The sequence below is a fragment of the Amblyomma mixtum genome, chromosome 9, assembly GCF_055824585.1.
Source record: "Amblyomma mixtum isolate Tamu chromosome 9, ASM5582458v1, whole genome shotgun sequence".
NCBI lineage: Eukaryota > Metazoa > Arthropoda > Arachnida > Ixodida > Ixodidae > Amblyomma > Amblyomma mixtum.
Window position 1 is genome coordinate 88,197,666 of NC_143020.1, and position 27,298 is coordinate 88,224,963.

At 45.3% G+C, this 27,298-nt stretch overlaps 1 protein-coding gene across 2 annotated transcripts in view; it reads left to right on the plus strand.

Annotated features, from left to right (window-relative positions):
• The window catches only part of LOC149330039 (xibalbin-1-like), a 108,042-nt gene that overhangs the window by 73,454 nt on the left and 7,290 nt on the right, over nt 1–27,298 (plus strand). The window contains exon 2 of one of the 2 annotated variants that reach the window (XM_089560749.1): nt 25,570–25,715. In XM_089560749.1, the coding sequence (XP_089416875.1) occupies nt 25,625–25,715 (91 nt within the window). In that variant the 5' untranslated portion in view covers nt 25,570–25,624. The remainder of the gene's footprint in view (nt 1–25,569; nt 25,716–27,298) is intronic. The other variant, XM_089560750.1, reaches the window with a different exon arrangement.

Sequence of the window (27,298 nt, forward strand, 5' to 3'; positions counted from 1 at the left end):
CAATCTATTTCGAGCCAGGAAAATTTTTATAACAGAGCACAAAATTTCCTAAAACAAACGGCAAGCATTAATGTAAGAGGCGTCATGGGGGCATAAGGTTGCTTTTAATTGCTATTTAATCTGGTACGCGACAAATAAAACTGGAACACTTCAAGAAGCTGTTCAAAACTTTTTTATTATTCTATTTTTTGTTTTCTATTTTTAATTATTTTAACTCACCTTTCAATTCTTAAAAGTTTTACTTCTAAATTTCTCGCCCCTTCACGAACACTCACTGGCGTCGTTATTCTTAACGAAGGTTTATTCTGAGACAAAAGCATTAAAACTTTTATAAAAATGCAGAATGGCGGGCCTGTTGGCACGGCATCTCAAGGAGAAAAAACCAGCCAAAAGACGAAAACACAAGAAGAGAACGACACAGGACAACGGCTGGAGAACCTCTAGGAGAACCAGATGCCACGCTATATCCCCTTGAGGTAGTGCGGTTCAAAACACGTGGCATCGGTGCATAGAATGATCCAGTAGTGAAAAGTAAAATTTAAAAAATAAACAAGTAACAAAAACAGGCGTGTCGTTTCCAGTGCCTCCTAGCTGACACAAGCAGAAAACCAAATTTGGGAGGACACTGTCTTTTTCCCCGCCTTTCTTCTTGTCACTTTTTTCGTCATCCAAAAGATAAATATATCATCGGAATACAGTCGAGAGGGGGTAAAAGTCGTCTTGGATCTACAGACGTGACCAGCCTTCGCAGTGTGACGAGCCGTGACCCCTTCTGAATAATTCTCGTGTCTCCTTGGATGTCCAGTGTTGATGTCTGACGACGTGAGACACGCAAAAGGGCGGTTTCGCGATCCATTTCTGATTCGCGGAGCTCTCAGAGAGGTGCTGTCAAAGAGACAGTCGTGTCTGTGTCCATCCAACGAACCAGCACTATGTACTGGGGTGGAATGTCCCCGTAAAGGGCGGATACATTCTGTTTCGGTTTGGTTTTTTCGGGTTTAACGTCCCAGAGCGATTCAGGCTATGCGAGACGCTGTAGTGAAGGGCTCTGGAAATTTCGACCACCTGGGGTTCTTTAACGTGCACCGACATCGCACAGTACACGGGCCTCTGGAATTTCGCCTCCATCGAAATTCGGCCGCCGCTGCCGGGATCGAACCCGCGTCTTTTGGGTGAGCAGCCGAACGCCGTAACCATTGAGCCACTTTAGTCTGCTTTACTAACCTAGCTATTCGTTCCTGACGAGATCTAATTCGCTGGTAAGCTGGTTGACGGCAAAAAGAAAAGACGAAAGCACGAACTGTAGTTCAAGAAACTCTCGAGCTATCTAAAACCGCTTTTCTACTGCGTTGGCGTGTTTGATAAGAATACAGCAGAATTTCGCGTTAGCCTTTAGGGCACGGAACTCGATTATAAGTTCTTTGAGTTCATTTACCTGTCGCACAGACTTTTGTACAATCCGCAGGTATTGCGTAACAGCAAGACAAATTATTCGCTCGCAAACGCAATTCGCTCGCAAACGCAAACGCTCGCAACGCGGCGGAAAAACACTGTAGGGAAAACCTGTGCGAATTTAAAACCATCTGCGAACCGTTGCCGCAATAACGTTGACGCGCGTTTTATGAAAAACGAAATTCAATAGATTAAAAAAAATTATGGAAAAGAACTATCCAAAACATTAGCAAAAATATATCGTCGTCGCCTTTTTATTCCGAAGCAGACGTACTGAATGCGTCCATCAAAATTTTCAATGTGTTCGAAGTCTGTATGATGCGATAGGAATATGAAGAAAGTTCTTTATTTTAGGGCGCGAAGGGTGTACCAGAAGTACGAAAAAAATGACGGAGAAGTTTAGGTCGATTATCCGATACGTGGACGCAGTGATCCAGCCTGGAAAATCACAAATATATGACATGGAAGGGGCGCACTGGCTCGAAATGCTTTTCGGACATGACACATGTTCAATACATATCAAAGAGTGCTCAAAAGAAAAAACACAAAGAGGCTTCTAGGTGTGTATCGACAGCTCTTTTTTTTATCTAGCTTAGTGGCACTTCCCCACGGAAAGCTTTTATTTGCATTGCATCTGTGCAGGCTCTCGTGGAGGCTATTGTATATACCATAAACTTCGCAAACATTTTAAACTTTTGCAAAGTAAAGATGTCTCCTATCATTATTATCATCGGCGTAAAAACCTCGGAAAGGTTTCTGTAGTTAAGAAACTACCTCGAAACTCAAGAGCTGCCACGCACGAAAGCTTGCAAAGTAATGCTAAGCTCAATAACGATTAAGCTAATAGCAACTTTTGGGTCACTAACTCAATCAGTGAACGTTTAGGGACCCTCCGTGAAGCTATAGATATATTGGACTGATACTGTGTAACGACGAAAAATGGTAACAACTCCGCTTGCTGTGCTATTACAGCTAGCTTCCTTATTAGCTACAAATAGGTGAGTATTATTGCAAAACACCAGTTTCGTGGGGATATTCTGCTGCGCAATAATGTTCGTCGTATACGTCAACGACCTTGCCTTCAGCGCGGAAAAAAAAAGTGCTTGTTAACTGAAGCCGAAATATTTTAATCTCTGGAATCAATTTTAGGAATCATTCGCGGATCTTGACGGTGTTAGAAAAACTAAATGAGTGACGTTTTCAGAAGAACATAATGCGAACGAGGTCATTTCATTTATTCATCCCTTAAAGGCCCGAAGGCATTACATAAGGGGGGGGGGGGGGGGGGGCATATTGGTTTACAACGGCGATGATGGGGACATGCATAACAATAAAAAGAACAAACATACAAACAAACATAAAAGGGGTTGTCATATCAGGGTTTTCCAGCAGGTTATACATCATTCATTAAAGATATATCAAGCAATACTCGCTACAAAGAGCGCAGAAGTGGTCAAGATCTATGTGAGGTGAATTTTTCTTTTCTCGCGGAATGTTTTGTGATTAGTGCATGCAGCGATGTCGTTAGGCAGTGAATTCATAGTGCTATTGCGTTGGGGAAAAATGATTTGTAAGCAGACGTGTGGCCACTGATGCGTGCAATCGGGTTACCGTGACTAAGCCCGGAGGACGTTCGTAGTGGGGCGGTTAATAGAGCGTGCCGTGATCTTGTGTAATGATAAAATGTATGAAGTAAGCATAGGCGGGAAACGACGCGGCGTGATTCTAGTGTTCATTCATTAACTTACACAGACAATAAGAAATGAGTGCGTTTTTTTGTTCATTCTTCCTAATCACAAAAAACAAGCACCGTTCAAACATCCATTATACGGTACTGCGTATAGACCACCTCGCGCCGTTTATCTAAAGTACACCTTGACCTTCGTACACACCGTCACCCTGCAGTCATTAAAACGACCTTCTCTCCATCTTTTCCTCTCATTAAAATTTCTTTCTTTCTCTCTCGTTCAAAGTACCAAGTTTGCTTTTGGAACAAGGCCGTAGTTACGAACACAGATAGTCGCATTTAGTGCCGCCGTTTGGCGGAATTACTAATACGGTTAGGCGCACTTTTATTGCGCCTTACGCACAAAAACCGCCATCAGAAAATTTCGGTAAGAGATTGAACAATAAAGAATGCGTTCACACTTTTTTTGCCTCATTTAACTGCTGCTTCAAAATGACCACAGAATAGCTGGCTTGAAACTTACTCCTCCCCTTTTTTTATTTTTATGATGGTGTGCCACGCATCGCACAAAGCCACACCCGTTGAAGTGAACTAGAACGCGTCGGTTCTGGTTATAGCTTCTACATTCAGCGCGCATTCTCTCCTATCACAGAGCGCTAGACTGAGCACAAAAGTTTTCGCAAATAACCCCTGTTTTCCTAACACTGACCTTCCACACCAGATATAATGCAGCGTTCCCCGATTGGGACTATATTCAAACTTTTCCATGGTACGAACAACGATCGCCCTTCGCAACGGTCAGCGCGCGCAACGCCTCCGGCCCACAACTCCACGCTGCTTAAAAAAGTAAAAAAAAAAAAAAGTTATTCTATTTCCGCTTTTCGGAGGTTCAAACCAAAGGTTCCCAGTCGCTCGCGGCGTTGGGAGCCCAACCGAACAAAGGGTCCTTTCTATGCATAGAGGTCCCCGTGGTATGCAGGTCCGCGAACTGTTCGCGATAAAATTGGCACCACGTTTGCCGATATCAGCGGTCCGCCATTTTTCCGCCCAAAGCGAAATAGCTTTAGTTCTGAATCGGGGAGACTCTTTTGAACGAAGGCAGCGAGGGCGGGGAAGTGTGTTTGACAGCCTGGCGCCGAAAGCGAACAGATCGCGACGCCCCTACCGCGCCGCCTCTTCCGTTTCCTGCGTTGTCGTGGGTAGATACCGAGTCATACCCTGCTGCGCACGTCACCAGAACACAGAAGTTCGCTTCGTCGCTGAGATAGCTGGCCGTCCCTGTCATAACACCGGTTCACACGCGCCATTTCATTTTTCGCTATTTTAAGCGACGAAAAGTTTTCATACTCACGTACATCTATCTGGACTCGTTTCACGCCTACCGCTCGATGAGAGCATCCGCTGCAGAAGACCAGTAATTGCATGGTTCATACTTTCTATGCCTTTCTGACTAGCAGCAGTTGCATTAGTTCACCGGTCTTGACGCGATCTCGTTTTCGTTTTCTCATTTTTCTTCCAGCTCTTTACGAATACCCACGTACCGCGTCACTCCGGCATCCGTTTTAGATAGGGGCACGATTATATACTCGTCTTTCACGCATTTTCTTTGTTCAGCTTATCAGGTCATGAGCGAACGAGCCGAGTTCTTGTTTCTAAAGGACACTGCACTTTCGTCAGTTTGCGATCTAGTTTTAAACGGCTGATTACCTTGCCTCTCATCTTTCGTTGCTGTTTTCCGCACTCGGTGGCCCTATGCACTACTATCATAGGCTCATCTTTGCGTTGTTTTGCAACTAGAGGGCGTTGTCCTTCCTTGCACGAGGCAACCGGCTGCATAGAGGCCGTCGTCGGGGGGGGGGGGGGGGGGGGGGGGGTCTCATTCACAAGCGTCACCAACGCTCAAAGCACTCAGTGGAACATAAACGCGTTGATAAGGGGACCGGAAAACCGCTTATGACCAACGCCCCAACCCTACTTTCGTTTTTATGATTTTTTTCTTTCAAGCACCGCGCAATGTGTTGTGGGCGTTCGCGTAGATGGGTTGGTAAGCGATGCCCTTTTCGCGCCCACCTGCCTCCTTCTCCGCCTTCACGTGTTTGCGTCACTGCGCAAGCGTGTTTCATTGGCCAGCGCGTGTGTCGCGCTATTTTGAGTGTGTTTCTTGGTGCGCCGGTTGTACGGTCGCGCCTGCCTTGCGGTGACTGAAAGAAACAACAGGGAAAAGTAGTTTATATAAAAAAACAAGGCGTGCACACCGGCTGTCGCTCATGTCCTTCCTCGTGTAATTCATCCGTCTCGTCCTGAAGCAAAACTTTGGTTAACTATGCACTGTTCGCAAGTCCCCTCCCCTGACTACTCTTTGTGTGTGTAGCATGTGAGCCTCTATCACTATGCATGTGTGCGTCCGTTCACTGTCTTGCTTGCGTAATTTTGTTTGTGTTTTTTTTTGGGAGTCAAATGCCGTCCAGCTAGCACCGTCGAGATATCGTATGAGGCGGCGAAATTTCGAGAGCACATAATTAAGCAACGTATGTGAGGCTGTCTGCGTGCATGTGTCTGTGTGTTCGTCTTTCCGTGGGGTTCTTTTGTGTCCCGCGCCGTCCTATTTTTAGACACACCGCCTTTCTTCTCGCTGTTATCAGAACACCGGTTCCCCCAGGAGCGTCGAGAGGACGACATTAAGGAAAATCGAAAATGCCTTTCATAAGAAGAAAAAGATTCTCTGGAGAACGTTTAAAAGCAATTTGATCTTTCCCCGGGGCGGAGGGAAGTGGCGCATCAAAAAGTAATTTTCAATAAACTGCGAGCCCGATAACGAGCGTGCTGTGGAAGGGCATGTTTAATTTGTTTTTCGTTCCTTTTCAGTGCTGGTGAAAATGAGTCTCGGGACAAATTAATGTGAAGAAAAGTGAAACTGTCCTCGGTGGTTTCGTCATTGGAGAATAGATCGAATTAAGCTATCGGCCACGACATCCCAATTTCTTGCCATCTTAGGCTTACTTTTGGCACACGAAGCAGAGAGGAAAAAAGTTTTCGAACAAGGCGAGCATGTAAAGAAATTAATTTTAGTTTTTTTATAAATCAGAGTTCTAAAAAATTAGTTATAAATATAACCTTTAGCTTCCACCGACAGCCCGCTTTCAATATTGGCGATGAGTTTAGGCGACCTTTATTTAACGAAGTTACTCGTTTCTGTGAGTCGGAATACTTATGTGCTGGAATTCAGGTGCGATTCCTGGCGCACCTCTATTTTTGTGAGTATGTGTGCACGCTTGTGAGCTATCTTTCATGTGTGTCTGAATGACAAAGCGCAGGAGAGAGACATTATATTTCTAATAACCACAGCGGTTATTAGAATTCCTTCATACAGCGAACGTGACAAACAAACACCGAAACGTTTCCGTTTGTGGAAAAGTTCACGGTTGTCTCATGACATGTAAATTGCAGTAGGAACTGCCAACAGGATGAGATCTACTAACACTTACGTGAAAACCTTATTTTGGTCCCTGGGTCTTTCAACTATAGAAAACAAGTTGCGAGACTGGTTAACTATCTTTGACAAGTATATAACCCAGAGTACTTATCTATTTAGAGAAGGCGACAAATTGAAGACTAAGTTCTGATGAGAGTAAGAAAAAAGAAAGATCGTTTCACTTTCAAGCTCGTATCAGCCGTCAAATACAGCAATTTCTCGGGACATTCCTATGCAAATGAGTGAGCTAGCCTGGCAAGTACAGCGCAGCGCCGAATCGAGACATTCTCATATTTTGAGGCCACAAAAAAAAAAGTAAAACTTCAGCAGTGAGCTGATGAGATATTGGAAAGGTCGGCCATGACTAAGAACATTAAAAAAAAGGAAAAATGAATAAACGTGCTTGCATATAGGCAGTCACCGTTGGAGACGAAAGGCCGAAACTTCGGTTACGTAGGACATCCTATTATTCCGCTGAATCACCAGGACATAAGACAGGAATGTAATAAACGCTGAAAGTTCTTGGCGCTCATAACGAATTGACGTCAGTTCGGTGAGAGCACGCGACCGAGGTGAACGAATAAAGGATCGTTACGATGGCGTATGTGGCACGAGACAAAAAGAAAAAGTTCCTCCTCTAGGCGTTCTTGGCGACGGCGAAAACTAAGCTACCGCTGAGGGTTGGCCGCAGGCTATAATTAAGGCTAAACGGAGCAGGGCCTCCCAACGCATACGTCACAACCATCTTGCCCAGCCGCGCAGACGACGCCTTAATGAGGCTGCTCCGCCTAGCTCAGCTCTGGTTTCCCTTGCCCGGCCGGGGTGCGAAGGCGAGAACTACAGGAGGAAGGAAGGAACCGCGAAGATAGTAAGGTTGGGAGTTTGAGGCAACACTTGTGGTATGAATATGTACTTCATGTATGCCTTTTTATTTTTTACTTTGTTGTGTGTATTATAGGAGAAGTAATTCTGTGCAGTCAGTGTGAAGGAGACTCCTTCGTGATGTATAAAAGAACCCAGTCGAAAAGCACGAAACCACCAGTTCAAAAATAACAAATTTTTTTGCCGTTTTGTCGTAACGACAAATTTTTTCTTGCTTTGTGTAATTTCTCTGTACCATTGTAGTTTTCTTCAGCAGTACTTTTCCGTACTAACTCTAAATGTTTCGTGGTTACTACATGTTCTTAAGGAAAACTTTTTCCCAGTAACTATGAATATTTCTGTGGTTACTACACGTTCTTAAGGGAGACATTTCTGTAGTAAATACACAAAATTCTCTTGTTAGTGCACAGAATTTTGTTTGTATTGCAAAAATTTCTGTTGCTACTGCAGGTTCGTTAGCGAAAACTTTACAGCAAATTCGTGCAATGACAAAAAAATTTCGGTCTTGCTTTTAGACTACGAAACATTGCAATAAAAACCATTTTCCTAAGGCATCGATCTTGGTCCGGAACTTTGATACCCTGTTTGAATGAAAACAAGATAACTGTCGGCAAAGAACCCATCAACTATGCTCTTCGTGAGTTGAAGGTGTGCGACTGCTAGCAAATCCCCAGTTGAACTGTCAACACCTCATGCCTCTTTGGTGTAGTGTGCCTTCTCACACTTAATGGCATTTAATATGAAGGACAATGCGCTTGATAAGAGTTTGGACATGTTTACATGATCAGCAGGCCAGCGTTGTCCAACCATCCTCGAGCTTCCTATTATCCCCATCAAACAAACAGCATCAAATAAAGTGGACCTTTCTTTAAATGTGTTGCTATAGAAGCAATGAATGTTCTTGTTCACGTCAGGCTCATGTTCATGTTCATGTTCTTTGTCATGTCAGAGTTGGAGCGGTGGATGCATTATGAGCTAGTAAAAAAAAAAGAATGCCGGTTGTAGGACGTTCATTGGCTTCGACGCGTGCTGCAGTCATTCACTCTAAGAATTATAAGTCGCAATCATAAAGCTCACAGCTAGTGACATAAGGCTTAAGTAACGCGCCTATACCTTGAAAGAACCTTAAACTTGCAGGCTGTAGTGGTGGGATCAGGCTATTTTCGATGAAGCACGGGTCTAGACTGATCTGTTGAAGCTCCAAGCAGACTGTGTGTTCCCCACAAAACAGCGCGGTTAACATTTACGAAAGCACTGAAGCGGTAAAAGGCTTTATATAATTGACGTCATAAAAAAAAAAAACAAGACGTCGTGGCATTTTAGCTTCACACGACATCTGAAAACAGAAAACACAGTCACGAACTCAGAGTACCTCTCGCTGTCAAGAGTAGATGCAAGCATGAAATGTATTGCAGAAAAAGCTTAGCGCATAGCGTTAGGACAGCTCATAGATGGCGGTAGCCGCACACGAGTCTTGGAGTTTCCGTCATCAGTGATTTTATTTTCTTCGCTCTTCGTAGTCAGCGCTCGGCTGCCTTCACCGGTCTTGGTGTGTGGCGATCACGCTGACATGCGCCGGTTCCGAAGAAGAGGACTTGGACGTCAGAACGCGCTACAGATCACTGTCGACTGCGCTTTTTCTTTTCTGAAAACAAGTCACTTTTAGAGGGCTTCGTAAACACTAGCGGTAAAGAACGAACGCATGAAAGATGATGAAAACTGCGATATCCAAAGCACAGTAAGAAAGACTGCCAGTCACGCACGCGGAGCGACAGGCTGCTACAGTGGCCGAGTCCTGTATTCTATTTTGGGATTCGAACCCACGGCGGCGCGAAAAGATCAACTTCGCTGACCAGTACACGAAAGCACTGTGCTATCGCCGCAGCCGATGACGTCACGCGTAAAACTGCAACACACTCTCGCGCTGTGCATTGCACATCGTGGTCTTCATTAACTTCCATCTGCAGCGCGAACAGGCCCGGTCAGCTTAACCGCGAAATAAGCTTAAACTGAGTCTAATATCGTCGCAAGACACGCCGACGGCCCAGCAAAGCAAAACCATAAGCCGACCAGGCTAAACACACGCTTTCGCCCGTCTACTTAGTTTAATTACGTTAAAAACCTGCCACTTTTTTTCGTACAAGTTCACCGTCATGCTCTTTTTCAGGTTCAGAGATTTTCGCCTGAATCTGCCGAGAACGTAAGCTAAAAGCATTTCATGCTAGAAAGTGCCTCGCAACACAGCACTGGATTCTTTTTTCTTTCATCGTTCTCGACGGCCAAAAAAAGGTTTAATAAATATTTTTCAGCGTGATTCAGTATCACAAATTCCTCGAACGCTGCTCATGGGAGCTGTAGCACGACTACCTCGTGAGGTAGGAGTTGCTGTTGACTGAGAAGATTCTGCTCAGGCCTCAATATGTTGTCAAGTCTCGTGTTTCGTAGTCATCAGGTCGTCCAGGACATCAGAAACGAATGGCACAAAATTAACAACAGCAAAAAACATGCTTCACCTCTAACCTTTTCCGAGCACATTTCGCTCGAAACGTGGAAAGAAAAAACACCTACTACCGGGAAGACGGGACATTTGCATGTTATTAAAAAAAATCTCGCCAGTGCGCTCCGTCAGCGAAAGCGAAAAAGGCTATTCATACTGGCACAACGCGAGCACAGAGCTTTTTTTTCTTTTTTCGTTTGTTTCTGTCGAGGTTTTGTTTGTTTTTTTCTTATTCAGCGGAAACTACGTAAAATGAAGAAAGCGTCAGCTCGGTGCATTAGCTCGCTCTCGGAAAACTTGTTCGCAACGTCGAAGTAGCGACGCTGGCTTCTGCACAAGACGAGCAAGATATTACTCCACGCAATAAAGCAATCGGAGCCCGCGTCGACTAGACTGCATCAGCGGCAGCAAAACACTGTCGAATTCCTGCCTCTCGACTGGCCCAGACTCGACGAGTTGCGGGAGCGATCGAGACTGTTTTCCATACACCTTTGCTCGTGGAAGGTTAACGGCGCAAAAGAAAGTTAAAAATGAAGTTAAAAGAACGGACAGATCTTTTGTTTGTCCATCAGTCGTTTGGAAGAAGCCCGAAGAAGGAACCAATCAGCACCTTATTTGCGAGATGTTATTTACGAACAAAAGACGCATTACCTCACCGCCCAGCCCAGAGGGAAGTCGACAGTGTTTAAGGTAGAAAGAACAAGCTTTTATCCCTTCTGCGTTGGTTATTTGCGCGTATGCTGGCAGAGCGAAAGCCGTCAAGAAGATGAAAATAGAATTAACGAACAAATCTAGAAAACAAGCGACTACTTTTTGCTATTTGCTAATATGCGACCGCTGTACATCACTCGTTCCTCCGTGGCGTTCACGAAAGACTCTCTAGCCGCCTTCATCATTTCTGTAGATTTCTCATGTTGTTGTTGCTTTCTGCACGTTTTCATTCCCGCTTAGTGTGCGTGTCTTTGCGTCGCGTGATCACTGGGACCCACCAGGGGGTACTCGCGACGCCTCTCGACCAATCTAGTTTCCGGCCGTCGCTAGGGAAACCGTCCGTCTCGCCTCGAAACAAACTGAAAGGAAAGAGTGTTGAAAAAAGAAAGAGCGGTAGATAGAAAAAGAGAAAGTGAAGGTTGAACTGCTCAGCCTCGAAAGTAGACGGAATGCATGTAGGACTGCGGAGCGCGTTGGCGGCATGAAGCACGGAGGTAAGAAAAAAGTAGAAAAATTTTTTGCAGGAAGTGCGCTCAGGGTGCGCCAGACTGGTTGATTCGATTTCTGCCTCGCGAGTTCGGCTCGAGAGTCGTCCCGAGACGAGTCGACGACGCGACCTCGCCGAGTGGCGCCTGTGCGCGTCTTGCTCCGCCTTGACACAGTGGGAGAGGGAATGGAAAGGGGTTGGAAGTCACGAAATGCCTGGAAGCCATATCGCGCGGCCGCACACACACGTGTCTAGAAACAGGAAGGTCTCCCGGGCCGACTGATCACGAAAACATCGAAACACGTTGGCGTTGTCGAGTGAATCAACTCGGACAGGCGAAAACGCCTCGCCTAATAACATGTACAGAGAAGCCCCTGCTGAAGATAATGAACCTGCGAACATAATGTCAATGCATCAGACAACATGCGTGACCACGTGTGCGAGGACACAATCAAATCGGAGAGCGAAGAACACGGATCTGCAGAACAAAATCTAGATTTAGATTCATGACTCTTCGTACGTGACCTTATAACTTATGCGCGCCTGCAATCAATGTTTCCGCCAGAGAAAAGGTTAAGCGCACAAGAATGCGACCGTTGAGGGTTACGCAAAAGAAAAAAGAAGAAGAAAACACGCCGAGGAATGCATCAAACAAAATCTGCAACCTTTTTTATGTTGTTGACATCAGGACATGCAGTGAACAGCGCCTATAGTTCTCTGTACATGACAGAAAGTCACTCCGATTTTCGGACGTTCCCGCAGTTAGCAGGAGCATCGACAAAGCAGATCAAGTGCGAAAATAGAAAGGTGGATGCCAGCGCAGTGCAAAGTAAATGTCATAATCCAGTCTTTGGCACAACTTGCACATTGCTCTATTGACGAGTATTTGAGCCAAGACGGCGAGAATCTTTTTGGGGCCCTTATGTGTTCGGTTTACTTTTGGTGCCGAGTGTACGCCACTCATTTGTGCTCAATAAACACTCTTATTCTTATCCTTAAAGGCAGACAGACGATAAATAGAAGCTAGCCTGTATCCGGACGGTACTTTACCCTCCTCTCAACGAATCCACTAACACCGAAAAGCAACACTAAAAAACAAATTACAAGTGTCGCCATCAACGGTCGATTTCGCAAAATACAAGTTGTTGCACCCACAGCAGTTTTTAGCGCGGATCACAGAGGTCACGATAACCCTTACAGAAATGGTCTATAGACAGTCTATAGACTGTCCCTCGACAAAAGTTTACTAAAAGTATGTGGCCATAAATCTTCAGATTGCCTATTGACTGCCTATAGCATATGCATTGCCTTTAGACTGTTCTTCAGAATTTGTCTATAGAGAGTCTATGGACTGTATAGACAGAACTCTATGGACAGTCTATAAACTGTCTAAAAAACTTTTGTATAGATCGCCATTTCTTTCACGGTGGTGACAACTCGCCCTTTTCGTTTAAATTCAATTTTCTAGCCGCTAAATGCGTCTTTTGCTGCCGCTCAAGTCCTGACATAGCCAGAACGAGTCAGTGAATGAATTTTTAGTGTGAACATGGAACCGATAAGTTCTCGTCAGTGTTCCTTTAATGGTGCCATTGTTTATTCTGATTCCTGTTTCATCCGTAAAACAGACTACAAGAAATAATGGATGGAAAGTGCGTTAAGCCGGTATAACAGTACTGCTTTTTTTTTGGGGGGGGGGGGGGGGGGGCGCAGCACTAGCGGGAACAAAGGCACTTTTCGCCTGGGGATATTTCCTTCGAGACGGAGTCTTCGGAGCGACAGAAAATTTGCTCGAGATTCTCAAACTAGATTGACGGGGCCCTTTTTGTTTCACGCTTTGTCACTGTACTCGGCTGACAGGCGCGCTTCCCAAATGGTCCGCTAATGAGAATGACGGGCAGATAATGAGAGACAAAAGCGCCAGCGCGGACACTGTCCGCACTATATGTGCACTTCCGACCGGAAGTAGATAAAGTTAGCGGGGACGAATCCAGCGCCTGGAGCCGGAAGAGCTGCAGCGCAAGAGAATCCAATAAGCAGCGGCGTGATTCAGCTCGGCCTGAATTAAAACAAATCGGCGCGCCAGCGGCGAACCCGGAAAGTATTAAGGTCGACACACGCTGTGGCCCTTAATTGCGCATCCAATTTGCATTTCTTGCGTTTGCCAGGCAATCCGTGAGATGGAGCTGCGTTTCTTTGTGCGGCTCGAGTTGTGCATTCCCGGCGGACTAAATGCTAACCCACGCTGAACTGTGTCGATGGAAGCAGAGGCAAATCGCGGAAACGACAGAACACCAGGATTATTTCTTCATACTTCTACTCCTTTTATATTTTTATTTTTATGTATGCCGTACAAAATCCACTGAGGCACATTAAGGTAAGACCGAACGTTCTGATTCGTTAAAGCAGGACCCTCCCGGAACAGAAAGCCTTCGGAACACGCGTTGTTGCAGAGCAGTACCTTCGAGCGAGGCCGTAAGAAGGCGTTGTAATTCGTTTAACGTCTTAGGCTAAGTAATATACGACCGCATTGGCAGCAAAACGGGCTCGGAGAAGTTCCTGACGAGTCTGCGGCTTTGTTGAACTCGAGTGCTCCAGTATTCTTCGAACTGCGAGCGCACATCTAAAGGCCTGGACTGAATTGCAGTAGAAAAAGACGACACGAGAATTCTTTATAGATCCGGAGAACAGCAACAGCACACGAATGCGGAAACCTGGACTACTGCATTGATTCGTTCTCTCCTCTTTTCCCACGTCCTTGTGGTTCTTCAGGTGTATTACATCTTGTCAGCTGGTCTGCAGCCACGCCCTCCTTAGGCGAATTCTTGTCGTTGAAGAACAGAAATCATGTTGTGTCATCGACAGACAAAAATCTGTCCGGAGAACATAAATTCCTGTCGAAGAGACGCAATTATCAGTTACACAGCGTGTTTACAAGTGATCACGACCGAACTGGCCCCTCTCGTGACGGCAAGAGATCTTCCGTACAGGCCGAGGCTGTTCGAGTGTGACGACGAAAGGCTGTGCCGTAGTACCTAATATATGCTACCGCTGCAAGATCTGCTGCCGGCAGGACTGGATGATAGGAATTTGTCCCTATGTAGGGAGAGCCTTCGCCGCCTTCATGAACTTGCCGAGTTTCCGAAAGGCAGATTAATAATGATGGTACTTTTCAAAACATAGAACGACCAGATACGGACAATAAATAGCCTCAAAGGCTGCATTTTTTTTTATTTCATGCTAGGCGCGGTATGCGCCGTGTAATTTTGAGGCTTCGGGCGGGTAATGAAGGACGCCATACGGGAGGGCTGCGGGATAATTTCTTCCACGTGCGGTTGCTTAACGCACCCAGTCATCGCACAGCAGTCGGGCGCTCTTGCATTTCGCCTCAACCAAAATGCGGCGTCCGCCCTCAGGATTCAATCCCGCAGCTTTGGGTTCACCAGCCGGAAGCTTAAGGGTTGAGACACCGCTGCGGGTTAATTTCATGCTTCACGAACCGTGCTGGTTCTAGTACGTAAATTAAAACCGCCCTCGCTGTCGAGCCATTTGTCGCAAGGCGCCGCAGTGCTGAGTCAGGCGCTGCGTTGATGAAAAAGTGTTAGCAAACGCCAGTATTCACTTCAGTCATCACTACTGAGCATATAATGGATCGCTTTTGCTGCAAAACGAGGGTTTTGAAAAGTTCTCGAGGTCCTTTGTGCGGGCTCTGCTCCCATGTTCTTCCCTTGGCCAGCCATGCATTGGGTAACATGAATGTAGTTGCGTGTCGCTAGATCGGGAGGAGCGCGCGTCTCGTTAAGTTGCGCAACAGCTTTCCAAAGATAGTATCAGTGTAGCAAAAACCGCTCACAAAGTAAATTCCTCCTTTAAACGCTCTGTATTCCAATACGCATCGTCATCATCATAAACCTAACTACGCCCACTGCAGGGCCAAGGCCTCTCCCATATCTCTCCAATTAACCCTGTCCTGTGCCAGCTATGGACATCCTATCCCCGCAAACTTATAACCTCATCCGCCCACCTAGCCTACAGATGATTTCTGAAGCAGGGCACCACAGACTAGTAAGACAGCGCATTCAGAATCCGGTTTCTGTGGCACTCTTTTTCTGCTTGTTGTAGAAGTAAAAAATCTGTTTGGCTTCGTCTGTAAGATCGCAGACATCTCCCACGTGACCTTCATCATCGTGATTCTGCAGCTCGGCAAGAACCTTCCTTATAAAAATGGTCTATAGACAGTTTATAGACTTCTTATTGACTCTAGTGACTTCCTATAGACGTTGTTTTTTGTCTATTCACAGTCTATAGACTGTCTATAAACAAAAGTCTACTAAAAGTATATGGCCATAAATCTATAGATTGTCTATACACTCTATATGGCATTTGTATTGCCTATAGAGTTTTGTCTATAGACAGTCTATAGACTTTATAGACAAGTATATAGACACTCTATAGACTGTCTAAAACTTTTTTTTGTAAGAGTTAAGCGCATGCGGAACACATCTGTGGCGAAGAACTGGATACACTTTCGATAAGCATCATGCTTTCCCGGATGTTGCTCTTCTCTGTTGCTATTTGCTATTTGTGTGCTGATAGCAGTCCACGCTAAATTCATCGCCTCTTTAAAGCCCTCACAAATAGGTCACTAGCGCTCAGTGCTGGCGCTAATTTGCATCGGACATAGGTGCCATCGCTATTTGGACAGCAAGTAATACCTATATTTTATTGGAATAAATATTTGGGGCGTTGCGGAAGCTGAGATAAGCGTAAGTCTAATTGATCTGGCAATAACGAGGTTGAAAGGATTCTGAATACGCCAAAGGCTGTGACTGCGTGAAGTTTTGCGATTGTAATTGGGTGGGAGTTGGTGCATTATCAACACTCTCGTTGTCTCCTGAGAACTTTGTTGGTTTGTCACCTGTTTACACCTTGCTGTAGCTCTAAATTTTGCTCTGATTCCAATATTATAAAGAGGCATTAGGTTAGGTTAGGTTAGGTTAGGTTAGGTTAGGTTAGGTTAGGTTATGTTAGGTTAGGTTAGGTTAGGTTAGGTTAGGTTAGGTTAGGTTAGGTTAGGTTAGGTTAGGTTAGGTTAGGTTAGGTTAGGTTAGGTTAGGTTAGGTTAGGTTAGGTTAGGTTAGGTTAGGTAGTCAACAGGCTGTTTCTCATGAGTGCAGATCGGCACAGATGTTCTCCAACGGAGTAAACGCATACTGATTATGCTTTGGGGGTTCTAACGTCCGACGATGTCCTGAAGCCTGGGACGAAGCACTAACTGCAAAAAATCTCTAACGATATGATCCCCGCAGGGAGGCGTCTGCAGCATGCAGACGTTGGTGAGTGGCGACACCACGGGGTTAACCCGAGCATCCGCAGGGACATCCCCGCAGGGGGATGATGGTGAACAATGCATCACCACGGACCCGAGCATCCGCGCTTAGCCGTGCGTGGCATCGCCGTGTCCGGGGAAAAGGGGATCCTGGTGGTTGAGCCGATGCCGAGCGTTTGGACCCTTAAGGCCCCTCGGCGGAGGCAACACACCACTTTGGCCCCAGCTTCCTGTAGACGGCACCTCCGGCCTGACCCGACCGGGGGAAATCGGCAGTCGCCTTTTCCTATCCTCCCCTCTATCTTTCACTTTCCTATCTCTTTCTTACAACTCTCCTGTCTCCTCCTCTCTTCTTCGTTTTTTCCTCTTTTTCCTGGCGGCGAGGGTTAACCGTGTGTGACCAACTACCCTGAGTTGAGTCATATTAGGTTATAGTTAAGGTGTACAGCTGGCGTGGGCAGGACTTGCTTTCAAGTTCCTGTCGCGTCCCCCTGTTGGGCTGCATGGTGGGTGGCTGGCACCATGACCGAAAAACCTCAATTTTTTATGGCTCCCCCCTTTCAAAACTTGATCGCTCTCTCAAGAGAGGGCGGACCGAAGCAGACGACTTTTTTCAAAAAAGAAAAGTATCATTTCCAAAATTTCACGTCATCCATAGCAAAGCAGAATAAACGCAAGCAAGGATAATATCCCCATTCCAAGTCTCAAAACGCTTGACAGATGCCTTAGGCCTTGGCTACAAGGTGTCAAAAATGGCCAGTGGCGACTTACTTCTTGAACTGCGCGACAGCACACAACACTCAAAAGTTGCAACAATTGTATCCATTGGGGACATCCCTGTCTCTGTGACCCCACATCGGTCTCTGAATACTGTACGAGGCGTCATTTCTGAAATAGATTTTGTCCACCTTTCTGAAAAGGAAATGCTCGAAGGACTTACTGACCAAGAAGTTATAGATGTCCACCGGATCAAAATCCGGAAGGATGGCAAAGAAGTAGACACCAAACACCTGATCTTGACATTCAACATGAGCACATTACCCGAATCCATTGAAGTAGGCTACCTGAAAATAAATGTAAGACCGTATATTCCCAACCCACGCAGATGTTTCAACTGCCAGAGATTTGGCCACGGCTCACAGAGTTGTCGCGGCCGCAAAACTTGCGCAAAATGCTCTTCGAAGGACCACCAATCCGAAGAATGTGTTGCTAACCCACGGTGTGCAAATTGTGAAGGCGACCATGCTGCCTACTCCAGGGCTTGTCCGTCCTGGAAGAAAGAAAAATAAATCATTACTCTCAAGACTACGCAAAACATTTCTTTCAAAGAAGCAAGAAGGCAATACTCTCAAACAAACAAATTCTCATTCACTGCAAAAACAAACTTTGCCGATGTGGTGCGTGGGCGCGGCGCACCACACCAGGCTTCGGCACCTGTCCAGGTCACACGTAGTGAGCCTGGGGCGGGGTCATCCGCGCCGTCTGGTGGAGTAGCTCACGCTACTCCGCCTACCCCAAAGGAGGGGACGCAGACCCCCGGGTCGGCGGGCCCAAAGACCTCTTCCCACAGGTCGAGGTCTAACTCAAAAATCAATGTGCCTCCTGCACGGTCGTCCAGTGCCTCTGCAGAGGCGATGGACACGACCCCGGGCAGCCCCTCACCGTCCACGTCGGATGGTCGGCGGAGCTCCCTGGATCGGTCAAAAAAAGACAGGCCCCGAGTCACGGGGCCATAAACAACTTGATCTAGCTTTTCAATCAGTACAAACACAAAACTAAGATGGCTTTCATAATACAATGGAACTGTAGAGGAATGTTGAGGAACTACAGTGATATAACTCATATTCTAGGGTCAGTGATGCCTCTAGCCCTATGTCTCCAGGAGACCAATCTTGGTCCACAACATTCAAATATCTTAAAGCATTATACAACTTTTAGGCCTGATCGCAAACATGCAAATAGACTCTCGGGAGGCGTCGCAATCATCATCCAAAGCGGCGTCCCGGCTCAAGAAATCAAACTGAAAACAAAACTTGAGGCGGTTGCGGTTAGCGTCATCAGCTACAAAACCATAACAATATGTTCTGTATATCTTCCCCCACACATCACATTAACATGCCAAGATCTAGAAGGCCTGATCGATGAACTGCTGGAGCCATTTCTGGTAGTTGGCGATTTTAACGCTCACTCTCCGTTCTGGGGAAGCGAACGCTGTGACTCGAGGGGCCAAATAATCGAAGATTTTATCCTCTCAAATAATATCTGTCTTTTAAATACGTGAAAAGCCACATATTGCTGTCCAAGCTCAGCAAAAATGAGCTCTCTCGATTTAGCTTTCGCATCACCATTACTTTTTAACGATTTTAAATGGGATGTTTTAAATGACCCCATGGGCAGCGATCACTTACCTACCGTCATCAGGCTCTCATCGTCCACTCCAATCATCCCCACAAGGCCACGGCGCTGGAAAATTCAGCTCGCCGACTGGTCACTTTTTACAAAAAGTGCCACTCTGGAAAAGGAATTTTGTGACGACCTTAGCACAGATGAAATTAATGAGAAGTTTACTGAATGCATAATATCGGCCGCAACACTCGCTATACCACAAACAACAGGACTTGCACAAAAGAAACACAAAGTGTGGTGGACAAAAGAATGCACATTAGCAAAAAAACAACAAAACAAAGCGTGGAGCACTCTGCGTCGATATCCCACTGCAGAGAACTTACTTACCTTTAAGAAGGCAAAAGCCAGAGCGCGGTATGTGCGAAGAAATGCAGAGAAAACCTCTTGGCAGAAATACGTCTCCTCAATAAATAGTTCAATAACATCAAAGAAAATGTGGGAAAAAGTTCGTAAATTTACAGGTGACCATACCCCTTTCACACTTCCTCTCTTGACAGCACCCGGGACACAAACATCTTTAGAAGAACAGGCCAACATACTGGGCGAGCATTTTGCTGAGATCTCAAGCTCATCCAACTACACAAACACATTTCAGAAACACAAAGCAATTGCTGAAAAACAAAAATTTCCATCTGGAGCAGGTGTACATGATGATTACAACCAGCCTCTCACACTACAAGAATTAAATAAAGTATTATCTTCTAGAAAAAAGACAGCACCAGGACCAGACAACGTGCATTACGCTATGCTTGCACATCTCTCCGAGGCTGCTGTAGAGGCACTGTTAAAATTCTTTAATAAAATCTGGATAACTGGAAATATACCTGGCGAGTGGAAAAAAGCAGTCATAATACCTTTTCTCAAACCCGGAAAACCACCAACAAGTCCTAGCAGTTACAGACCAATAGCCCTCACCAGCTGCATTGCTAAATCTTTCGAAAGTGTAATAAACATTTAGATTGACCTTCATACTTGAATCTCGGCAACTATTAGATACACACCAATGTGGGTTTAAAAAAGCATGCTCGACCACAGATCACCTTGTCCGTCTAGAAAACACCATCCGGGAGGCGTTCATCCACAAGCAGCACTGTATTGGGGTCTTCTTCGACTTGGAGAAGGCCTACGATACTACGTGGAAGTTCGGCATCCTCCGTGACCTAGCAGAGCTAGGTATCCGCGGCAGGATGTTGAACTGCTTGAACGACTTCCTGGCTAACCGCACATTCCGAGTCCGCCTAGGAGCAACTCTCTCCATGACTTTCACCCAAGAGAACGGCGTACCCCAGGGGTGCATTCTAAGCACGACACTCTTCATAGTAAAAATGAATTCATTAGCTAAAGTAATACCCAAGTCCATAATGTATTCAGTTTATGTAGATGACTTACAAATAGCGTGCACGTCCTCTAGCATGTGAGAGACAAATACAAATGACACTAAATAAACTAGGTGCTTGGGCCGACAGAAATGGGTTTAAATTTTCTCCTCAAAAAACAGTAGCTGTTCTTTTTTCATTGCGACGAGGCCTACAGGTCGATCCCAATCTATACTTGAATCACACTGCGCTACCAATTAAACAAGAACACAAATTTTTAGGCGTAACTTTCGACAAGAAACTCACATTTCTATCACACATTAACAACCTTAAAAAGAAAGCTTCTCAAGCCCTCAATATCTTAAAAGTGCTCTCACGGAAGCGGTGGGGGTCCGATAGAGCAAGCCTTTTACAAATATATCGCTCTCTGGTGCGCTCCAAGCTGGACTACGGGTGCATAATATACGGTTCGGCAAGAGCATCCTACTTAAAAAGATTAGACCCCATTCATAATCTTGGTCTGCGCCTATCATCTGGAGCATACAGAACATCACCAGTAGCCAGCCTTTACGTCGAAACTAATGAGCCCGCTCTTGAGGATCGAAGAATTGCCCTTACATGCTCATATGTCTTAAAAATCCGTTCTCTTCCGAAACATCTCTGCCATCCAGTTGTCACCAAGTGCCCATCTAAAAGATTATTCATCAACAAACCACATTCTATCAGACCATTACTGCTGCGCTTTGAAGATAAATGTGAAGAGCTAACAGTACTAGATGCCCTACCGAATATTGCACAAAGGAATGAATATTTACCACCATGGTACAGCCTGCCTTCAGTATGTGACCTCACAATGACACATTTAGATAAAAAGCAAACGCCAAATGAGTACATATTACAGGAATTCTTTGCACTACAAGAAAAGTATGACACTTACATTGAATTTTATACCGATGGCTCAAAAACAGAAAGTCACGTTGGAAGTGCAGTAATCCAAGGAAAAAACAAACAGATAATGCGACTACCAGAATGCGCATCGGTTTTTACTGCTGAGTGTTATGCCATCTTTGTAGCTGTGCAAAAAATAGTAAGAGAGAATATCAAAAATAGCATCATTTACACCGATTCCCTGAGTATGCTCAAAGCACTGCACTCCAGAAATGCTGCTGAACCCATAATAGGTAACATCATACACAACATAGTTAAAATCACAAAACAAAAGCATAACATTAAATTCTGCTGGGTGCCTAGCCATGTTGGAATTGTGGGCAATGAGAAAGCAGATGTATGCGCTGCACAAGCCCGGAATGGTCAAATAAAACAAGTGAGCATACCGCACAGGAATTGCTTAAAGTTTATCTACAGTAAACTCAGAAATAAGTGGCAGGCCGCATGGCAAGATCACGTAAACAACAAATTACATTCTGCGAAACCAATTTTAGGGGAATGGCAATCATGTAGGCATCAAGAACGTTTTACCGAAGTTATTTTATGTCGGCTCCGCATTGGACACACCCACCTCACGCACAACTTTCTGCTAGCCAAACAAAACAAACCTCTCTGTGAAATGTGTGGTGCTGAACTCACAGTGAACCACATTTTAATTTCATGCATAAAACTAGAAGAACTAAGAAAGAAATATTTCACAACATTTTACAGGGAAAGCATCCCATTACACCCCATGCTACTCTTAGGTGATCGAGCACTGGTTGACATTTCATGTATTTTTAGGTTTCTCAAGGAAGCCAACGTTTTAAACAAACTCTAAGTATTTTTAAAAAGCTTCACCATTAACACAAACTCTAACCTTGTGTTTGGCGCATCATAGCCTCAGTTGCTTTTGCGCCATAAAAATCAATATAACTAACTAATCTAACGATATGAACTCTCGTCAACGGCGTCAGCATGCCTGAGTGCAACACGATCAGCCACTCAAGCAACAAATATCCGAGCAAAGCAGGGGCAAATATTTGCCTAGCGCTTCAAATTTCACTGCAACTGCCAGTGGTGGCAAGCTCAACTTGTTAACGCTTTGCAAACAGCCGTGAGACTCCTCTTTTCTAGCTTGCCATGTGAGTGACAGCGGATGAGTTTTTCTTCTTGCGTCAACACTTACGCCAGAAATGAGATAAGCCATTTCAGGGAAAATTCTTTATTTTTGTGCATTATAATTTTCGTGAAGGATGTACCACCAAAAACCAATTTAGATCTCGGCAAATTAAGAGACATCCAATATATAACAGTTCGCTCGAATTCAGCGAATTACAACGACATCAATGCATGACCAGTAGGGGTGTGCGAATATCAAATTTTTCGAATACGAGTCGAATACGAATACTTAGTTCCGAATATCGAATCGAATATCGAATAATCAAGGACAGACGCATTTAATTGCTACTAAACATTTTTTTGGGCACCAAAGAACATCACAGTTCAACTATCGATGATTAAATGAACACAAAAGGTGTGTGTGGCTGCACAAAAAGTATCAAAGTCTCGAACATTATTCTTAGAAGAGTGGAAATATCAGAGAAGATGGCTAGTACACAGCATTGATTAAGGCTAGCTTGCCATCAGCACAAAAGCGCGTTGCTGGGATGACGTAAAAGGTTGTCGTGAAGGAAAGCCAGCTGCACCACCAAGTAGTTCCCTTCTAACTGAAACGACTCCTCCAGCCACAGAAAATGCCCTCTCACTTGGCACTGACCTGGCACGTATTACGAGGTACTTCGTACACAGCTCTGACTATACCAGCTTCAGAAAATGCCCTCTCACTTGGCACTGACCTGGCACGCATTGCGAGGTACTTCGTGCACTGCTCTGACTATACCAGCTTCGCAGATATAGCCACGAAAAAGCTCACCAGCGCAGTCAGCTACGGCATGGCCCTAGGAGGAAGAAAGAATTTTCCTTCCGTGTAGGCGCCGCCATGTTGTTATATATCTGTCGATAAGGCTTGCGGACCGAAATGCACGCCGGTGCTCACAATGAATATTCGGCTAGATACGAATATTCGCGTCGGGTCGATTATTCGAAACAACACGAATACTTGGATTTCGAATCGAATTCGAATACTAAAAATATAATATTCGAAATATATTCGAAAATTTCGAATATTCGCACACCCCTAATGACCAGTGCTTTAGTTCGTACTTGAAAGTAGTGGCGTGCTGAGAACATCAGCATCAAGGAGGCCTGCAGTGCTGATCCCGCACGCGTTTTGACATTCGTCACTATAAATCGAGAATCTCGAAACTTCTGACGTGTCTACTTATTTTGATAAAATAGGAAAATTTGAATTTTGCCACTCCAAATGATAAACGTCTCATTTCCTGTGAAACAATACACTTTAGGGGGATACAGATTTTCCTACGCGAAGAATTTTTCTTAACACTTGGCTGTTGTATTCTCAGGGAAAAATTCTCTCGTCCGTTTTGATTCATCTGACTGTAAATTTAACCCATTATAAATGTTCGCGAAATTATTGTATTTTCATATTTGTGCAGTATTCACAGTCACATTTGTTTACAAGGAAATGAGCGTGGATTTTGTTTGTGGGTGCGTGGGTTTAAAGGGGGGCTTGTAGTATTGTTTCTACTGAACTTGGAGCATGTTTCACGCCCCTATGTTTATCTCCTTAAATCATCACTCAGCTCGGCGCAATTTTTATCCAAAACTTGCTGCTCGAGTGTCTAGTTTTCCATAACATCAGAAGATGCCGCCGATTGTCTAGACAGACTTCAAAGCGGATCCGCTTGCTTTTTTACCGGTTGGCTTCATGACTGTCCAAAGCTTTGGGAAACCGCCAGACAGTGTGTAAATTCTCATTACCGGGAAGCCTACACTCCGCCATACGCTATGCGAAGATATTTTATTTCCAAAATCTGACCGCCAGTGTGAGCACGCATGCCTTTTACATTATGCGAACAAAGTAAAGTCACTGAGCATTGTTTCCATTTCACGTGCCTCCCCATCAACCATCACTAACCACAAGTGAACTTCTCAGTGATCATTACTGCACTTTTGCAGGCGAAAGCCTTTAATGCCTCATCGTTGTCGACAGAAGGTTGCCAGCAGAGGTGTCACGCTTTTCTAGTCAGGCCAGAAACAAACTCTTTGTGCACGATGGAATTCGAACCGCCATCCTTCCGTACCGTAGCCGAGCATGCTAATGGCTACACCACTTCCTGCCAACGCATATGCAGTTCTCCTTGTCTAGGACGCTGGAGAGTGTTTGCAGAAAGGCGTCGAATCAGACGGATGCCTCCCATACGCCCTCCAGTGTTTCCTGCATTTGAGATTCACAAACCAATGCGTACTTAATTAACATCTTATCCACACATCAGTGACGCAAGCAGCAACATCGCCCTAAAGGCTTTCGCCTCATCGCACTTTAGGTTAACAAAGTGCCCCCCTAAATTTTTTAAGAGCACATTTGACCCCTACACCTCCGCCGGCAGATAGGTCCGCTTTGGTCGGAATGGTCTCAGCGGATGTTGATTTGGCTGACATTGACAGTCATGAAGTATATTGTTGAGTCATCCTAAACAATAAGAACGGCACCCAGCGCTGGGTGGGTAGGAGGGTGGGGGACGCTTGCACGGTCACGCGCGACTTGGGAGCAACGAAGTCTATACACCTGCTTCTGCAAGATGCTCCTTAAAGTGTACAGTCTTTGTTAAAAGTATACAGTCCAAGGGGTCTGCTTCAGAGCCCTGCAGTGGAGCTTCTCTTGCGTACTCAGGGACCCTAATCTCATGAAGGCAGGAGGAACTAAAGTCATCAACCCTCCCAAGCTTAGGACTGTCAATTCTGCTAAAAAGCCCCACTACACTGCTTAGCTCCAAACCCCTTGGGCGGTATATTTTTGACAAAGTCTGTACATAACACTGTACATCGCTTGCGCAATGCAACCTCTTTTTATGCGTAGCGTATTGCAATCACTCAGTTCAGCCCTTGGGCGCGGCCGAGCAGCCACCAAACCACGTGAAAAAAAACACGGCTGAGCATGGTAGCGGTTGCCACCGCCCCGTTTCAAAGGGGGCGCTCCTATCCATCCATACGTCACGGAGGAAAAGCTGCTGAGAAAATCGAGTGGCGCCAAGCGATACCTCGCGCAAAAAGACCGAGCAATATGCAACGCATTCTTGGCTTAACCAAGCTAAGCCTGGGCATCTTTTTTTTCTTCATCCTTATTCTGGTGAGGAGGGTGGCCCGTTGGTCAACTTGTTCCCTTTCGGATACAATCCAAAGAGTTTAATTACTGCAAGAAACTGCGCATTATTCTGTGCAGCTGATGTTTATGTTCGTGTGTTTGTTCATTGTTTTCGCAGGTGAAACTACTGACGCCAGCTGTCACCTCAGCCCTTTCATCTCTCCAGCAGAAGAATGCAGTCTCAGCTTGTCGCCCTCACCTTAGTAGTCATTTTCCTTGTGGGAACAGTGCTGGCTGTGCCCTACAACAACTATGGTGAGAAAAGTTAGTTTATCTTCTGCTCCTAACGTCGTTAATACCGTATTAACCAGACTAACAGCAGCGCTCCTCTACGTGCCGCTCCCTCCTCACTGGAAGCCAAGAATTTTAGAAAAAAAAAGTTCCCGAAAATATCAACTTGGTTTCCAGTGTGCATAAACTTCCTTGTCTGGCATTTTAGGCAGTTTAGGCAGAATTCAGTTTCCCTTACTCTGACTGAATGGTAACAGCCCACTGCTGAGCGATGCCGACTGGACGGCTAAGAATAAAATCACTTCAGCTCGTCGGCTCGTGGATTTTGTGTCTTGGTGGGCGGCATCTCTGGGCAATTCTATTTTAAATTTAAAGTGATTGCGATTTGAATGAAGAAACCGAATATTACTCCTTTACAATGGTGGCGAAGGAGCCGGGCCCGAGGAGTAATAGCAGTTATAAACTTTAGGTGCCAGCTACTAGGCGCCGGATATACCGTCAGACTGTGTGGTAAAATAGACTAGTTTCATCGAAATATAGTTAGAAGCTGGAACTCAAAATTGCCGCCTTCGTGTAAAGGCCGTACCCTACTAAAATTGAAAAAAAAAACAAAACACTGGAACCCTTCGAGGATTCTGTGCGGTATCTTATGTTTTTCAAGTAATTTTATCACGGCGCAGTTAACAATGGACACTACTTACTTTCCACTAACGGCCGGGACGCTGCGCTAGCACAGGAAACCAAAGCGCTGATGAAGCCGCCCCAATAGTCCACAACGAGGGCCTTTCTATAACTATCCCTGCATCAGAAGATAACGCAGAGGGTAGGCTTACTGGGCTTCCGCGGGAGCCCACAGTCGTCGCGTTAAACTCAGGCGAATTTTTCAACCATCGCCTCAGTTCAGGGTATCCCGGACTACACCTTCGTATTCTCCACAACTTGGTGCGACCTGAAGCAACTTTGTTATACCGTCTTTGGCCCCAGTGTTTCTTTTAGAAAATGATACTTAGTCCCTGTCTGCATGGCTGATAGTGCTGCTTGTGACACATGATTGTGTAAAATAACAATATAATACCTACTGTGTGAATGCCTTGAGTTTATCACTGAAAGACAAGCGCTGTGCTTGTATCTGTACCGCCTGGATCCTCGCTCTCTGGCAAAGGGTAAAATGCTCTGAATGTGGCCACAGAGACCGACTGTCCTTAAGGCATACAAAACACTGCATCGATCCCTCAGGGGATGGTGTTTGTACGACAGATTGTGACTTTATAGCACGCATGTCCTTAGCTGATCTTCCTGCTTCTCACGTCCTCTGTCTTTCTTCATTCCCTATAGACCCCCTATTCTCTTTCCCTCAATGCAGGGTAGCCAACCGGAACCACCTTGTAAATAACCTACCCGTCTTCCTCTTTCTTTCTCCCGTTCTCTACCTTAATATGACCTCTTAGAAAACTCCCCAGAGCGTGTCAATTTTTTCTGGATTTTTCTAAAGCTGCGACATTTTTGAAACAGGCCAATTTGGTAAGCAGGTCGACGAAGACTACAAAACTAGCCTATCAATTTTTGTATGGCGTTAATAGTTATGAGGCTATGGATGTTCGGCACCGTCTGAGCTT